Genomic DNA, 18761 nt, shown 5'->3' with positions numbered 1-18761 from the left:
AAAAAAAAAAAAAAAAAAAAAAAAAGAAACTAGGACCCCAAAAGGGGCTGGGAGAGAAGGGAGCAAGAGCTGAAAAATTACCAATTGGATACTACGTTAACTATTTGAGTGATGGGTTGAATATGCCCAAACTCCAGCATTACACAATATACCATGTAACATGTTCCCCTTGAATCTAAAATAAAACATCTTAGATTAAATATATGTATTTTATATTAATATAATACATTAAATATATGTATATTGTTATACAGTAGTATGTCCAGGTGCATAAGGCTTGTAAAGAAAGTCTGAAAATTTAGATTATTGATACTCTGACATTAATTTTTAATTAATGTTCTTTGGCATTCTTGAAGATCGCCAAACTCTGAAAATAGCCACAGGTTTTAAGCTTCTTACTTTTCCAAGTGGACCCAGAATCACTGTTACACATTTAATAGTCCGGAATGACTGGTGTGCTTTGCTTTGCATTGAGGAATCTGTTTTGAGGTCCTGTCCCTACATAATCATGTAGACTGATGGACTTTTCTGTGTGCATCCTAATATTCATTAGCCTGATGCAAGTCAAGCAGCAACTGCTCTCTTGTCATTTTTATAATAACAATATAATGTGAATTTGGAACTGTTAAAAGCACAGGACAATTAGTGGAAATCTCCATGGACCAAGTACCATCAAAGCATTTGTTAATAGGCTTAAGTTATTTGATGAAAGGAACATATCACATAGGAACCCAACTTTACGTGACTGGGTTTATGTGAAAACGGAGTCAGCAAATCACAGTTAATACCCTTCAATATCAACATTCCCGTTTATGCTCTTCAGTAAATTTTTGTAAATAAAATTCTGGGATTAAAAGATTATTCTGTGACAGTTTTTCCTGAATCTTATTCAGTAAATCACATCCTTTGGTTTTTATGCTTTAAAACTATTTCTTCTGAAACTACCAATATTTACCTTTGAATTAGACTCATTGAAAATAGCTAGAAGGATTTAAAGTCTGCTTTTGCTGCACCTTGGTTTAAGGGAATGAGTGAGAAAATAAAACGACGCTTAAATGCTATTCCAATTCTAATTGTTAGGAAAAATTATCTAAAATGAGCCAAGCATAGCTCATTGTTCTCATGTTAAGGGAATACAACAAACACCTCATTTTGGCCCCTTTAAAATATTTATTAATATTCTTAAATAAACTATTTTGAAATTAAATCTATAAGATATATTGACCAAAAATCTTCCACATTGGGGAATGAGAAGTTTCAAAGAAAAATATAAATGAAAGTGAAAACAGAAATTTTGAGTAGAGTAATTGTTACATATATTATTTTGCTAAAACTATTACTTGAAAGTCAACATAGTAGAATGAAAGAGCAGTGAACTAACTTGCTGGATTCCCTGGGTGAATTATTCAGCCCATCTGGAATGGAGTTCTTGTCTTCATTTCAGCAAAAGACTTATACTAGGCCATTTATAAAGCCTCTCTATGCTCTAAAATTCTGTAATTCTATGAATATAAATTGTATGCAAATGATGAGTCTGATTGGAAAGGCAGTATTTCTAGCAGTTGGAAGTGTGTGCACTGCTTGACTCACCTCAAGCAAGCAGCTCACCGTGTTTTGCCAGTCAGTTGCATCATTGAGTAATTACAATTCTTAATAATACTATACCCATATCATTTTAAATGGATTTTAAAATATTTGCCTTGTATCCCATAGTCCCACTTAATTTGTAAGTTTGTTATAATTGAATTTATAATCATAAAACAAGGACAATTGGTGCTGTTATTCAGCGTCTTTTAACCAAGCCCAAAGTGTTTTAAGTCTAACATTTAAAAGTAGGATCTTTTCAATGGGTGAACTAGAAAACATACATTAAGTAAAACTGTTCTAATGACTCTGACTTCCACAATCAGGCCTTTTTAATATATATTCTTTTACATATATAAAAATTTATTTGTATGTATATTTATATATAATATATATAAAATATATATTTTATATTCTTTTTTTTTTTTTTTGAGACAGAGTCTCACTCAGTCACCCGGGTTCTAGTGCAGTGGTGCGTTCTCAGCTAACTGCAACCTCCACCTCCTGGGTTCAAGCAATTCTCCTGCCTCAGCCTCCTCAGTAGTTGAGACTACAGGCACGTGCCACCATGTCCAGCTAATGTTTGTATTTAGTAGAGATGGGGTTTTGCCATGTTGGCCAGGCTGGTCTTGAGCCCCTGACCTCAAGTGATCCACCCACCTTGGCCTCCCAAAGTGATGGGATTATAGGCATGAGCCACCACGCCCAGCTATAGGACTTATATTCTTATTTAAAGATAGTATACATTATTTATCTTCCAATATTTGGCAAAAATCTATACTTTAAAGAATTAGAGCTCACAGGATATTTCACAGCCAGAACTTTCAGTTGCTTCACAGAAACATCTTCCACTCCCCACCCCCAGTGCCTCACAGGCTCAGCGCTGAAGATAGTCAGTGGATATTTTCCAGATGTTTAACATCTTATCCTGTCATCTGAATTATAGTACTCACAACAAATACCTATTAGTGTCAAAAGTCTTGCATTATTTTTCTAAAATTTTTGAGTCATGGAATTGATCACACTCATTTTATAGTTGCAAATCTATTCAATTATTGTAAGATATAGACAGCACTTAAATGAAGACTCCTAAACTTTCACATATATTTTGGGTATGATACCTATAACAGTTTTTGTTGCTTAAAAATAACCAGAAGTCATTCACACTCTAGGGAAACTTATAAGGAAATACAAAGCTGTTTCAAGGAAAGAAGAAAAAACTATTTTAACATCAAAATGTCAAACTCGGATTTCCTCTTTTCTGTTTGTTAGCTAGGATTTCCTCCTGTTTTCACTTTAGTGTTCCATTTTCATTGTGAGCAGGTTGGCAAATAGGTGTCTTTCATATAGAAAACATATTTCCCCTGAAATTATGAAGTTATAATTCACCCTCTGTCTTCAGGCAGCATTTTTAATATGAAGGCAAAGAGCTATTCTGATGATGTTTCACTGTTGTGCTGCCCTCCTTTGCTCTTTGTAATTGCCTCTGTCTGCTGTTCATTAAAATATATTTACAGTTATATTAAGTTTACATGAAAATAGTAGACACAGCATGAAGCAGTTTTCATTATGTAGTCATTTTAATTTTAAAGTTTTTTTCATCTGCACACATTGTAGCCTTTTGTGACTCATTCCAAATTAGCAACTCATACTGGCAATGTGTCTAGTTAATTATATGCATGTGCATTTAAATTGCGTACATAGATTTGAACCTTTTAATATTCTGTAGGGTGGTCCCTTTATAGTTAGAGTGGGCCTAGTGCTCAATTCCAAATTAACATACCTCTAGAGGATGCAAATAAGGACCAGCTGTTGGAAAAGAAGCAGCTCTGCTGACCCATGTAAAGAAGGCGATAATACCTGTCGAATGTAACCCCAATGCCTTCTTCCCAGGCATTTGGAGGAGGAAAACAATTAACCCCATCTAGGGACCAAAAGAAAATAATAGCATCAAGATTAGAGCAAGCATATCAATAGCGTGATTTGTTGCACTTTATTTGTGCTCTATAGACTTAATTCAAAGCATGACAATTATAAGTTCCCCAGATTTATTAGCTGAATATGAGCCTAAACTAAGCTCTAAGTGAGCAGATGCTCTTTTGAAGTTGTTAGTAATGAAATGAAGGTGCTGAAAACTGGGTAATTTAAATATAAAAATTTACTTAAATAGTAAATTTTGAGGATATCTTGGAAATTTAAATATTGTGTTCATCTATTCTATGAATTACTTCATTCTGTTTTTACTCTTAACAATTTTTTAAATAAGTGATAAGCTACTTACAGTTTCAGTCTTTGAAAATCATATTTTGTTTATGCAAATTGTGTTGGCATTTGGGGTAATTCTGGAGTGCTCTTTTTTAAATATGAGATTGTAGGCTAGTGCATTTTTATTCTGCTGAGCACAGGATATAGGGTTTAAAACAATTTAGGAGTGCAAACCCTAAGATTTTGTGTTTAAAATATAGGATGATTAAAACTAGTGGGCTTCTTACGTATCTAGTCTTATACTTTGGTGTGATCTTCTATGCATAGCTAAAATTATTTTTAGTTCTTCTTATTAATATTTGATTTTAAAGCTATTTCTAATGACACTTAGGACCAACTAATCTTAACAAACCAAAGATGGCTTCTACAGGTTGTTTGATGTTTTTTGATGAAAAAAAATCCCAGCTGGTTAAATGAGGCTATTTCCAGCTGTTCTAACTGGGAAGCATTCTCAAGCTAAAGCAGTAGTGCTTTACCATCTTATGAAACTTTAGTTTAAATTCCTTTCAACTGTTTCTATTTATTAACCACCTGCTGTGTCTTTTTAAATGCCACTATCTCCACAGGGTTACAGCTGCTGATGAGGAGAAAAAAAAAAGGAGATAAAACACGTGTGTGTGTATATATATATGTATATAGAAGCCTATATGAGAGACACCCTGCTTGGGTACTCATTTAAATGTCTATTTTTTAAAGGTGATGTTATTTTCCAAATAAGCCCACAGCTTTGTTGCCTCCCTCCCAGTGATAATGATTCTTTGGTTGAGAACAGCATTTGCATATGCTGTCTTTATGCTCCCATTCCATATCCTGGCCCCTGTCATCCATACACTATATACAGCAGGATTCACTGTGTCTTCTGCAATCCCCTCTTTGTTTTTTTCTGCCATATAGGAAACTTCTAAAGTTAAATATGTGTAACATCCTTGTCAGTATAAATAAAAATAACAGAATCTCCCAAATCTACACTGTCTCTTGTTTTAAGCACTGTAAAATGTGGCATTGAGTGCAGTAGCAGTGTTTAGACATAAATTACTGATAGGCTAAAATTAATAGCATCCATTCTCTTTTTCCACTTTAATATTGTAAGAGATTCCTATCATATTGCATATTGGGATAGTATAATGGATCAATTTTTAAAACACAGTTGGTCTCTGGTTCTAACTTCTAGTCACCAATGATTATGTTCCTTAGCTAATAATATTAAGGTACTTGGATTAAAGGTGTTAACAGGAGTTCCTTAGCAATTGCCCAATTCTTACTAGACTAGTGTCAACTTTAATAAAATTGAATGTTAGAGTTGGAACCCTTTTGACTGTTTCAACAGAAACAAATGCATTTTTTCCTCACAAGACTAGTACTTTATGTTAAATAGAGTAGCAATATTATAATGCAGCATTGTATTTAGCACAGATCCAGAACTGTGAAATCAGAACATCTTGGTTTCAAATCTCAGCTCTGCTACTTGGTAGTGGTAATAAACATTGGTTAAATGATGTCAGCTGTATTGGTCTGTTTCCTCATCTGTAACATTGGGCCACTAATCATTGGGAGCTTGATTGGGCCATCATGAAGGGTAGATGAGGTAATATAAGTAATGTGTTTCGTGTAGTGTCTGACATGTAGAAGGGATGGCTATTATTTTAATTCATTTATTAATAAAGTATGTATTAATCATTCACTATGCGCCAAGCACTTTGTTGGGCATGGAGAATTTGGTATGAACAAAACAGACACACACTCTACTTTTATGGACTTACTGCCTGTCTAACCTTATTGGAGCAAAGGAACAGTGGGTAGTTTCTGTGATGCTATTTATCAGGCTGGTATTTCTTAATCACTATTCTAATTTGCTTTTTCCTTATGTATCCTTCTAATTACTATGTTAATGTCTATCCATTGCATTGAAATTCATGTAGGATTGTCTGAATTTGGGAAAATATTCTATGGGTTTAAAGAGCAGTTAATAGTACTTGAATATCTGACTCATACTGAATGCATTTTGAAAGGTAAGGACCATCCCCTCATGCAATTGATTTTGTGTTGTGTTTCTTTAAAAAACTTTCTAACTTTAGATCAATTTTCCTGGTTGTGGTTCTGTTAGATATGTAATGCATTAAAATTGGAATTTGGCCGGGCGCGGTGGCTCAAGCCTGTAATCCCAGCACTTTGGGAGGCCGAGACGGGCGGATCACGAGGTCAGGAGATCGAGACTAGCCTGGCTAACACGGTGAAACCCCGTCTCTACTAAAAAAATACAAAAAACTAGCCGGGCGAGGTGGCGGGCGCCTGTAGTTCCAGCTACTGGGGAGGCTGAGGCAGGAGAATGGCGTAGACCTGGGAGGCGGAGCTTGCAGTGAGCTGAGATCCGGCCACTGCACTCCAGCCTGGGCGACAAAAAAAAAAAAAAAAAAAAAAAAAAATTGGAATTTAAGGCTATACAGATTTAACTTGAGGGCATGACTGTTATTATTATTATTATTTTACTCAAAAGAAGAAACGAGTTATAAGTTCTGATCTTCCCTGAGTAACCTTGGCTTTTAAATAGCCTTTAACAGATACAACCAGAGAGTACTTTAACAGTCAGTCATGCTGTCTTTGGATAATTCAAAATGACAAGCTACCATTTTCAGTGCTTGGCACAGTCAGAAAATATTCATATCATCTGAATGGCTTCCCCGTGGATTAGATGTGAAAAGGGTTCTATATGAAAGGTCCAAGAATCCAGACTAGTTTTATTTTCAAATGTTAATTCTCATCATTTTTACTATGAATGCTAAGAAACCACAAGGGAGCTATGTGAACCTTTTCACAATTTAATCGACTTAGTCTGGAGGAGCCTTTAGGAGAAGCTGCTAGAATGATAAGAAAAAGAAACCTGGTTGATGAGGCCTGAAATTACAACAGCCATTGATCAAGAGTTACATTGCTTCCCAGCCTTAAGGCCCTCTTTACTAGTAAGAATAGCGCAAATCCCCTCTACTTCCATAGGTCCTTTTTTGGGAAGCCAAAATATACTATACCATCTTTCTCTTTTTGGTCATTTTACATGGAGAAAATATGCCATTTTCATTTAAAATGGGAAATGGAAATGTTTACCACTATGATATGTTATCAGTTATAGAATTCAGTTCTCTCACCCTCTTGTTTTTCCTCTTAGTCCTCCCACTGAGTTTCAGGATTAGTTTCAATGCCCCGGTGTCCTCCAGTGAGTCATTCTTTACTCAGTCTTGAGTTTAATATATTTTTATTGTAAAACAGGGTTTTAAAAATTAAACCAATGTTTGCCTTGAAGCTCTTATTTACCAGACCTGATAAGAGAATAAAATATTAAATCATTGTCTCTTTGTGCATATGTCACGAACAATTTATTTCATCTCAAATTTGATTTTAGAATTGCATGCGCAAATTTCAACTTAGTTCAAGGATGACGGTAGTAATCAAAGCTTATCGCCACATAATATTCTTTGCCCATAATCAGTGTCAAGAATTGAGATAGAAGGGACTGTGGCAGCCAGAGCTTTGAGTCATGGTTTAGCTGTTTGACCTTTGGAAGTTACTTAAACTCTCTGAGCTTATTTAGCTTTAAATTACAGCCTGCTGGCAGTGTTGTTATATAAGCTGATTTGTTAAAAACAAACAAACAAACAAACAAAAAAACTAGGCAAACAATAATTCAAATTTATTGGTGTTTATATTTTAAATTTTTAATCTAATTTTTAAAATAAAGTATTATAACATGAAGTTGAGAGTGCAATACAATTTAAGCTAATTCAGCTCTTTAAGTGTCTGTACATGGAAAGTGGAAAACTCACCTAGAGGTAAGTTTCAGCAGACATTTGTTTCATGACAGGACTTCAGCATGAAGATATTATCCTACATACTTGTACTCGACGTCCTCACAATCTGGGTGGAGAAAGAGAAGTAAGCTGACACTTAGGATGAGGAGTGCTGTAGTTAAGGAATGAAAGGTGGGTGGGGGTCGGAGAACACTTTCCTGAGGAGGAAGGCTTGAACTGAATCTTGAAGGAGAAAGTGAATACAACTTTTTCAGGCAGAGAACTGGGATGGGATATTTCAGGCAAAGAGAGCAATGGGAATAAGGAAGACTGGAAACCAGAAGCAACTTGGCAGGACTAAAAAGGGGCTGTTGTCTGGAGATAGCGTCTAGATCATGACAGGTCTTACGTGTTATGCTACAAGATTTGGATCTTATTTTGATTTCATTTTGGGAAGCACTTGAACGATTTTGAGCCAACAAATGACATAATCAAATGTGTAACTTAGAAAAAGTTACTAAACCAGTTTTCTCTGTTATATTTCAATCTGGTTCTTTCTAGTCATCCATTGAAAATCAACTTCCATATCAGAGGAAACAATTATCTTGTTTAACCTAAGACTCTCATCACATGGGTGTTAGGCATTTGTAATGTTTAAGATCTTTGTTGAAAGCTATGAAAATTGCAACCCAAATCTTTAAATCTTAGTAGCTCACAGCAGTGAGATACAAAGTTCATCACATTTGACAATATCATTTCTTTATTATAGCTGAGGCCAGGAAGGAAAATTTTGCTTTTGGGCATCATCCAACATCCTGAGCCTTTTAACACACTTGGCATAAGGATGTCACAGACATTTCTTCCAAGGTACAATTCTTACATGATAATGATCTGTCATCATAAGTGTATTGTGTTTGACAGTGAACAGTAAGAAACCACTGGTTGATGTCTTTTATATTACACATTACACAATCTCTTTCTACAGCCTGGTTTATAGAAGCAAGATCATTTTGCTAAGCATAACCTTATCAAGACCTCCTGGTTCTGAGTTCCTCACCCCTTTTCAGACAGGCAACACAGTTGTCTGCACTCATTGCCTATCCTCCAACGTCATTTCTGGCTAGAAGCAGAAAACAGAGCAGAGTCCCTGCCTCTGAGTCTGAATGAACGTCTTACTAGTGGTGTTCATATGTGCAACATGGGTGCTTTCTATGTTTCTGGCTTCAGTTTCTAACTTATTTAGGAATCTATCACAGTCTGCCTTTGTTTCCTATCCAGGTCAGGGACAGTGTACATTTTTTTCTGTGTGAGCCAACCTCCATCCCAAGAAGCTGTATTTGTCCTTGTCCTTTAGAGTCTTCAAGCTTGTCAGATCTGCCTACACGCCTGACTCACCTTTTTTGGTCCCAGTTTTCAAAACATAAATAAATAAAAGCAACACAAAAATGTAGCCTAACAATGTTTGGATTAAATCCAATTTAATAATAGAAAAAGCTAAGAGATATAATGGGAAAAAAATGTGTGGCTTGGAGTCAGACATACTACCATCTATTAACATGGATCTACCAAACATCCGAGCTACCGCACTGAGTGCCTTATACACATCACCACAGCAGCCCTATCACAGAGGTTTCCATATAGGAACTGGGCCTTTGAGGGCTTATAAATACACCCAAGATACAGAGCTGCTAAGGGGTGGTTCTAGAATTGAACTCCAGATCTGTCTTTCTGCCTGGGTGCTCTTTTCACCCTGCGACACTCTCTCTCAACAATGAATCTTCAGATAAAGTGAATGTTTTGTTAAATAATGCATTGCCCTAGAATAGTACTTTGAAGTTTATAAAGTCTCATTTGATTTACAGAATAACTCTGTGATGTAAGTTTAATTATCCCTGTTTTCCATGAGAGAAAACTAAAGCGTGGTGAGATTAAGTAACTTTAAAAAAAGTTAAGTAACTTGCACAATACAACTTATTAATGCATTCCAGTATTCATAAACTTGATCATGCATATATAAGATCAAGAATCCTTAAGAGAGGCTGGGTGCAGTAGCTCACACCTGTAATCCTGGTACTTTGAGAGGCTGAGGTGGGTGGATCATCTGAGATCGGGAGTTCAAGACTAGCCTGGCCAACATGGTGAAACCCCACCCATCTCTACTAAAAATACAAAAAATTAGCTTGGCGTGGTGGTGGGCAGCTGTAATCCCAGCTACTCAGGAGGCTGAGGCAGGAGAATCACTTGAACCCAGGAAGTGGAGGTTGCAGTGAGCCAAGATCGCGCCATTGCACTCCAGCCTGGGCAACAAGAGGGAAAGTCTGTCTCAAAAAATAAAAAAGAAAATAAAAAAATAACTCTTTAAGAGAGACACACTTGTATTGTTCACCCTACTGATGGTAGGCACTGTTTGTTGCTTTGGGCAGATTTGTTGACAACAGTGATCGCCAAAGGGGAAATGTGTATGACTTTTTTTTTAGTCCATATTTCTGCGGCATTAACTTTGGTTTATACAGACGGTCTATGTAATGCTTGTTTTTCTACCTGATTACATAAAGTACATTCCATGTATGAACATATCAAGGTAAAATTATATATCTCCCTCACAGGATTGTTTCACCTCAGGCAAAAAAATGTCTCCCCTTTTATGGCTTTTTTTTCACACAGGAATAATTGTTTGCCCCACTCTTTATTAGGATCTTAAAGCTAATATCATACAATGATGATATATCGATGTACTTTGGTTTCAAATACGTTCCCCTATCACCTCCCACCATGGGGAGCAATTTATGCATTTTACTATTTAAATCTTCATTCATACTACTTTTTATTTTCTTCAGGTTTTGTGATGAAGGAACCTGTACAGATAAAGCCAATATTCTGTATGCATGGGCAAGAAATGCTCCCCCTACGCGGCTCCCCAAAGGTATGTAAGAGGCCTCTTGGGTGGTCGTATGTTCAGCTGCCTAATTTCTGTTTCCAAAGTCCTTTTTATTATAGTCCTTTCTAACCAGTGATGACAATGTTCTATATTGCTGCTTCACAGTAAAAGTGCTTGCATTACCTGCTTTGTATTGAAAATGTTTCATTTAGGTAGTTACTCTTTCTCTGCCTCTCTTTGGTAAGTAGTTTGCCCACACAACAGTTTAGATAAAATTAGAAAATAACCAAGGATAGATACCTCAAGCCACCTTTGACCTAAGGCACATTGGTTCTTGACAGCAGACACATTTCATGAGCCAAGAGAGCTAGGAATTAAATAAACTGCTGTTTCAGCAGAGATTTTTTTACAATCTTGGAACCTAGGTATTTAACATGGTGCCAGACCTCAGCTGGCTTTCTGATTGCACCTCTGAATTGTACATAGCTTCCAACGTGTGAATGTATTACCAGACTCTGTTTTATTACCTGAATATTTCTTAATATTAAAGGGTGTGTGTGGTTCTTTTACAGAATAGGTCTGTCCTGGTTCATGGATGATCTTGTGATACACGTGCATCTCTCTTTCCTCCCTTACTCATTGCCAGCATCATTAAATGATGTCTGATTTCTTGCACTTCAAATGAGCCTCAGAATTCTCTCCATATGAGGCAGCTGCAACCAAACAAGTTTGAAACTAACAGGGAGGTCTGTCATAGATTTGTTGACAGATTTGGATACATTACTAGAGGAGATCTGTAAAAAAGAGATTTGTAAAAAAAAAAAAAAAGTATACTTCTGCCGGTAAATATTTTCTCTGTGAATTTTTTAAAGCTCACTAGCAAGCTTTATTAACAGTAAGACTATTGGCGGGGCACGGTGGCTTAAGCCTGTAATCCCAGCACTTTGGGAGGCTGAGACGGGCGGATCACAAGGTCAGGAGATCGAGACCATCCTGGCTAACACGGTGAAACCCCGTCTCTACTAAAAAATACAAAAAAACTAGCTGCGCGTGGTGGCGGGCACCTGTAGTCCCAGCTACTCGGGAGGCTGAGGCAGGAGAATGGCATAAACCCGGGAGGCGGAGCTTGCAGTGAGCCGAGATCCGGCCACTGCACTCCAGCCTGGGTGACAGAGCAAGACTCCGTCTCAAAAAAAAAAAAAAAAAAAAAAACAAAAAACCAGTAAGACTATTAACAATATTCAAATTCCAAAAATTCACTGACATAATGGACTTTAGTAATCTAGTTGGCAACTAGTTTCCTCAAAGCCATTTTTGTAGATACCTCTTTTCACAGCGGAAGACAAGTAATGCCACTTAAATGCTCCTAAGAAGTCTATTTCCTATATTCAATCATAAAATAAATATGAATATATACAAAGCAAAATGGGAGAATGGGTTTATGTATGTCTTTTAAATCAATAGAGACAGGATTTTGTTTTGTTTGTTGTGTTTCTTTCAAAATGAGTGAACTGTCCTCTTAAAGTGTGATTACTCTGGTTCTGAAGTGGGAACTATGAATAGAATTTCATCATAGTTTTGAGGAGATTATAATGACAGATTATATTAGAAATTCTCAGTCAATGTCTGGTTTATTTCAGTTTTCATATAATATAATTTTATATGTTATATGTTATTTTATTTCCCTCTGGATTTCATAGATCAGCAATTTGAGATTAACTCCATTTTAGATGCTCATTTCTAATATATTAACTTTTTTGTAAATCTTTAGGTGTTGGATTCAGAGTTGGAGGAGAGACTGGAAGTAAATACTTTGTACTACAGGTACACTATGGGGATATTAGTGCTTTTAGAGGTAAGTTTTGAAATGTTGGAACTAAGCAAAACTTCCAGTACTATATTGTTTAAAATACACGCACAAACTATTATCTACATCTTAAAAAGAATTGCCCACACCCTCTGCCCACTAGGGAATAACAGCTCTTGTTTCCTTTAATTTGGAACTGTTGAAGGAATGAATTTTATTTTAGAAGTCATTTCTGTTAGGCACCTGTGCATGCTACTGTGTTTTCTTTTATGCTGACTTTATAGAACTCTCTTGCCTTCTAGTGTATTGTTTTATCAGCCTGCTCCTGCTCTTATTAGGAGTGCTGATCATTCCAAGCAACACTGTTGGAAAGCATAGGAAGGTACTGGTTGTTTATATTTATGTTGCTCTGAGCAGGCCACTGAAAGCCTATAGGTTCTGCAATACCAAAGACGTTCTCAAACACTCAGGCTCATGTCGATTCCTTATCTATCCATACCTGGCACTTCATGAACTCACCCACTGTCCACTACTGTAAGGCACAGACCCCAGCCACCCTTTAGGTAATGCCGAACACTCCCCTAGACACATGTTACTCTACCTGTGATCTCTATGCGCTTTATTTAAATGCCCCTTTCCTTATTATAGATCGTTGGTATGAGGAAGGGGGCTTGTTCCCAAGGCAACCAAGGTCAATGCTTGTTAATCCTGCTGCTGCATTTAGTCAAACTCCAACTGCATTCGGGTTCACATGGGACTGTAAATATTAAGTAGATTTCTCCTTGTCTTTATTGCTTTTCTACTATGTCTTGCTAACTTATATATATTCTCCTGAATTCTCTAATTTAACATTATGTTTCTAACTAACCTGATACATTTCCCTTTCCAAATACATTAGATATCTCTCCAGCAACTAAATTTGGAAGTAGATGACCATCTCTGCCTATGAAATACCTTTTAGGACCTTTGCTAAGAAAGCCCCATGGGGTAGAAAGGGCCATAGATTGTCCGCATTCAGAACGAGGACAGTAAGTGCAGTCTCCCTGTGGAAAGGGGTGTTGAAAGAATGATTTTATGTCATTGAAAACATTCTACAATCAAATATATTATAAAATAATACATTTATTAATATATTAATAAATATGTATATATAAATTAATATATATATTAATGGGCCGGCCTATGAACCTAAGTTAGAAATAAAACCTATTTTTAGATTAAAAATTTGCTTTGAATTATACACAAATAACTTTTCATTTTTTGGAATAGAACATAAACTGTTAACTCTCTGTAATACTGAGAGAAGGTTTTGCTGAAAACAAACAAACAAATAAGGTTTGTGTTGGGGAACAAAGACAGAGATTATCTGCTCTAAAAATTGACCATGCTGATTTCAGTAGAACAGGTGACTAAGACTGCTGACTTCCAAAGTATTGACAAGGCTTTAATTTCCTCAAAAAAGGCTAGCAGGCCTTCCCAGATCCCCACAACTAAAGTAGCTCATCATACTGGCACATGTTCTCTCAAACCCTAATCTCTACCCTCTATAAAACCCTGGACTTAACTTTTCAATCTAATTCCCCTCAGTTTTGTAAGGATCCCTAACAGATACTGCACTGGTACTCCAGAGAAAACACATAATATATGCTTGTTTTTAAAAATATTTAATTTAATTTCTTTTAAGGAGTTAATTTTGTTTTATAATTTATGTTTAATCTAGGGATAGTAAAAGTACTGATATTTTAATATGTAAACATCTAATTATTCTTTGCTGTAAGAGACAGATGAGAAACTTTAACTTTTCAATAGTTATTTTTTATTTTCTCTTAAGAACAGTTTTTCTAAAAGAACAGATATATGAGGTAAAGAGATTACTAGTGCTATAATTCATGTAACTTATTGTAATATTATAAAAATGTAAGCAAAAATTTCACTCATGTAATTCATCCAGTAGATACTATCAGGTCCCTAAAGCTTTATTTAGAGTAGTAAATAAATATATGGGAAAATAATCAAATTTCACTAAAACAATGAGATATCATTTTACATTTATTAATTGGGGGGGATGGATATTAAATTGTCCAGTGTTTGGATGAATCTGATGCAGTTTAGGAGGCTTTATAAATTTAGTATGATGTTTTGGATAGCATTTTTACCATTTCATGTAGGTTTAGTATATAGTATTAAAATCTTGTACTAGGCTTTTGTCCTAAAGAAAGATTTTTTTTTTCTTAAAAATGCACCTCTATCTACCCAGTTATTCATGCACATGAAAAACTGGAAAGTTCACAAACGGCCCTCACTAGGACATTGGTTACATAAATGGTATAACAACAAAAATAGCCAACAATAAGATCAAATACAGACTATATAAAATTGATGTATGCTTACCAGGATTGTAAGGCCCAAGAAAAAAAGGAAATGGTTGATGAATAAGAAAGGCAGGATTGGGTGATTTTTTTTTCCTTTAAAATGTTATAACATTGTCTTTTTAATTACATGTTTAAATTCCACAAATAGAAGCATTTCGTTAACTCCTTCAATACCTTCCAGTTAGTGTACTGCACTCCCACTCACACCTCATGCCAAAAAGAGTTAGTATGAATATCTATATGCCTGATTTACTATAGGAATGTCTTCTGCTTTTAGCAGCTTCTGTATTGTGATCTCATACTTATCTCCACATGCACCTAGAAGTGGAAAATAATTATATCATTATATCTTCTAATTATCAAAAATGCATTAAATATATATGTTAAGTACATATATATACAAACAAACACACCATTATACACACATATATATAATCACAGCACTGCTTTTGGTGCGAATGTCAGGGAAGATTTGTATTTTCATGGTTTTAAAACTATTGGTGATATTTTAAAGTATATAAATTGTAAATCTGAAGCAGACTAACACTACTAGGAAATTATTATAGTCTACTGAAAAGTGGGGAAATGTTTGGCTTAAGGGTATGAATATTTTTCCACACAGGGAATGTTTTAGAGAATTGAGAAACTTAGGACCTTTCTTTAATAAAGCACCAGAAATGAAGGCAAAATATCTTCTAAAAGTTGTGGGAATGTGGGAGCATATCAGAGAGCGCATAACCTGAAGCCATACCTGGGCATGTTTTAGATCAAGCTTGTCCAAGCTGCAAGCCACAGGACAGCTTTGAATGCAGCCCAACACAAATTCATAAACTTTCTTAAAATATTGTGAGATTTTTTTTTTTTTTTTTTTTTTTTTTTTTTTAGCTCATCAGCTATTGTTAGTGTTAGTGTATTTTATGTGTGACCCAAGAGAATTCTTCCAGTGTGGCCCAAGAAAGCCAAAAGATTGGAGCATCCCTGTTTTAGACTGTGGTCTTCCTTAGTATGAAAAGATTGGCTGTGATTTTAGAGTGAGTCTATGGGATTACATAAAATGTTTGCTTTACTATTTTTGTTTGTTTGGCATTTTAGAAATTACACAGAATGTGAAGCTGTAAAATAATCCTTTAAAAGCAATCAACTATATTAAATGCCATATCAATCATAGTGTCAAGCCTATACTAGTGCTGGGTATACTAATCTTCCTGCCTGTAGGAGTTTAATGTATTTTAGTAGGTGAGACAAGCACAAAAGGAGTGTGTTCATAGGCAATAGTAATAATGCATACTGGATCTGAAGTCTGCAGAGAGACAGGAGCATACAAGTCTACCTGAAAGTGGAGAGGTATGAAGTCTGGAAAAGGCTTTCCAGAAGTTGGACCCAGAGCAGGGTATGGAAGGGTGATCAGGAGCTCCCGGGTCAGAGTAGGAGGGAAGACAGGTTCCAGACAAAGGTAAAAGCAGATGCAGAGATACGGGAGTGAAACAGCATCTTAGACACAAAGAACTTTGGGTCATCTGACATTACTGTAATGTGAAATGCATAGGGAAAAGTGGCAAGAAATTAGAAGAGAGGTGAAAGGTGGGGAGCAAGCCATAAAGATCCTTGCTAGGACTTGATTCCTAAAGCACTCAGAATGCTCTTCAGTCAAGCAGTAACCTGATTGGATTTTCATTTCCTAATGCTGCTCAGTCTTGGGCTTGAGTGCATGGAAAAGCTACTAGCCTTATGAAGAAAGTATGGGGCTGTAGGTGGCCAGAGTGAGCTAGGATTGCAGCTTAGGAAGGCCAGAATGATTTTTTAATGTATAGACTTTTAAATTTTCTAAAACTTAATATTCCATAGGAAATAGAATGTATTCTAATTGGAAATGAATGTCCCATGTAGGTGATAGTATGGTACCAAGTTTGGTGACCAAACTTTAAGTCCAGGCAGACTGGTAATGGCACATCCTAGTTTGATTACCCTCACTGAGCTTCTAAACCTCTCTTTGCTCTCCTTATCTGTAAAATGATATCATAGTGGTATCATAAATGTACCATACCATTATATAAATAAAGGTACCTGGTTAAGTAGTCAATAAATGTTAGCTATTATCATTATAGTCCACATGAAAGGATAAATTTCCCTAAATACAATCTTTTTTCTCATTACCCATAATATGAAAAGGATGTGGTTACTTTTCAAAGATATTGTAGTTTCTCATTATTTTTAGACACAGAACTGTTTGAGTGTGTCACGTTGCCAGTAGAAGTTTCCTAGTTAAGCTGTGTTTCGTGTTCTCCACAGCAGTTTTTGTTATTCATAGTTCAGCTATACAAAGATAAACTGTAAGACCAACTTCCTGCCCTTAAGGAAGTCAGAATAGTGAGAATTGGGGATTCCTCCAGGTTTCACTCTCCCCATTTTTTTTTTTTTTTTTTTTGACCAGTTTTTTCAGCAAAGTCTTGTTCCGAAGCGAAAATTATCCTGAGATTGTTGCTGAATGCTGCCGCATTTCTTCTAGATGTTTTGGCCTAGGAGAATCTTAAGAAAACTCTCCTCTCATTTTCAGAATTTCTGGCATTAGCTTACTAGTCTCCACCAATAACTCATTTCTCAAATTGAAGATCCTGTGCACTAACCTATTGAAGTTGGAACTGATATTCTTAGAATGAAGGTCAGGGTCTCTTCCCAAATGTATAGCCATGATTGTCTTTGGATTGGCAAGATTTCCAAACTATACTCCACTTACTGTCATTAAGCTCTTGGTGCATATGGGAAAGCTAGCAGATGTTATTAACAACAAACCACACACACACACACACACACACACACTCTCTCTCTCTCTCTCTCTCTCTCTCTCTCTCTCTGTCTGTCTGTCTCTCTCTGGGCTTGTTTCCATGCCTTTCTCACAGCCCTGTATGTACACCTGCATTTTGTATATTGCTAAATGTTCCTGGAAGTATAGCCAAAAGTTTCACTTTCCTTAGAGTGGGTGTTTAATATTTACATTCTAAATTACATGAATACAGCCTGGAGATCCTATTTTCAACTTTCCTTTATGTAAGCTCTAAGAAGTTTAGTCTCCCAACTTTGGGGATTATATTAGTAAAATCAGATCATAAAGTTCTAGTTAGAACCTTCAGAGGATGATTGTTTTCAATAGCCACATTTTCCAGAATGCTAAGGTTTTAACCCTTTAAGTACTATAATGGTAAAACATCTTGGATAGAAATCATTTTAGAATATATTATGTGTCTTTGCTGGTCACGATGGCTCACGCCTGTAATCTCAGCACTTTGGGAGACCGAAGCAGGCAGATCACCTGAGGTCGGGAGTTCAAGACTAGCCTGGCCAACATGGTGAAACCCCGTCTCTACTAAAAATATAAAAATTAGCCAGCTGTCGTGGTGTGTGCCTGTAATCCCAGCTACTAGAGAGACTGAGGTAGGAAAATCGCTTGAACCCGGGAGGCAGAGGTTGCAGTGAGCCATCGCACCACTGCAGTCTAGCCTGGGTGATAGAGTAAGACTCCATCTCAAATAAATAAATAAATAAATAAATAATAGAGTATTTATGTGTCTTAGGAAGTTAAATTAGATGGTATATGTTAAATACCTACAGCTGTGCCTGACACAGCAGATTGGCAATGAATGTTAGTTCTCCTTATCCCCTTCTCCCTTTTCTTCATAACTTTGAGATATCCTAGTGAATATTAACAATTGTGCTATGATTTCTTTCTAGTTTTTAGGAGTACGTAGAGTTTTTCTATGTAACTGAGCTTATTGCCATCTCCTGTCTGCTCTTCTATATTTTCTGTAGCTTCCTTTGTTGTCAAGCTACCATTGCAACTCATTTCAATTCACATGATGCACTACATGGAGGAAAATATGAGTAAGAACAAAAGTCTGCCCTCATAGAGTTCCCTGTCCAGTAAGCATAAGTATACTTAAAACAATAACTGTAATAATGTGAGCCAGTCACTATTCACAATAGTAAAGACTTGGAATCAACCCAAATGTCCATCAGTGACAGACTGGATTAAGAAAATGTGGCACATATACACCATGGAATACTATGCAGCCATAAAAAAG

At 36.1% G+C, this 18761-nt stretch overlaps 1 protein-coding gene across 1 annotated transcript in view; it reads left to right on the top strand.

Annotated features, from left to right (window-relative positions):
• PAM (peptidylglycine alpha-amidating monooxygenase) overlaps positions 1-18761 on the top strand; it is a 279448-nt gene that overhangs the window by 162982 nt on the left and 97705 nt on the right. The window contains exons 6-7 of the mRNA XM_012001518.1: positions 10466-10551; positions 12278-12361. Of these exons, the coding sequence (XP_011856908.1) occupies positions 10466-10551; positions 12278-12361 (170 nt within the window). The remainder of the gene's footprint in view (positions 1-10465; positions 10552-12277; positions 12362-18761) is intronic.

The sequence above is a fragment of the Mandrillus leucophaeus genome, unplaced genomic scaffold, assembly GCF_000951045.1.
Source record: "Mandrillus leucophaeus isolate KB7577 unplaced genomic scaffold, Mleu.le_1.0 Scaffold662, whole genome shotgun sequence".
Lineage (NCBI taxonomy): Eukaryota > Metazoa > Chordata > Mammalia > Primates > Cercopithecidae > Mandrillus > Mandrillus leucophaeus.
The sequence above is the reverse complement of the archived record's forward strand: the minus strand, read 5'-3'. Positions and strand labels throughout refer to the sequence as shown.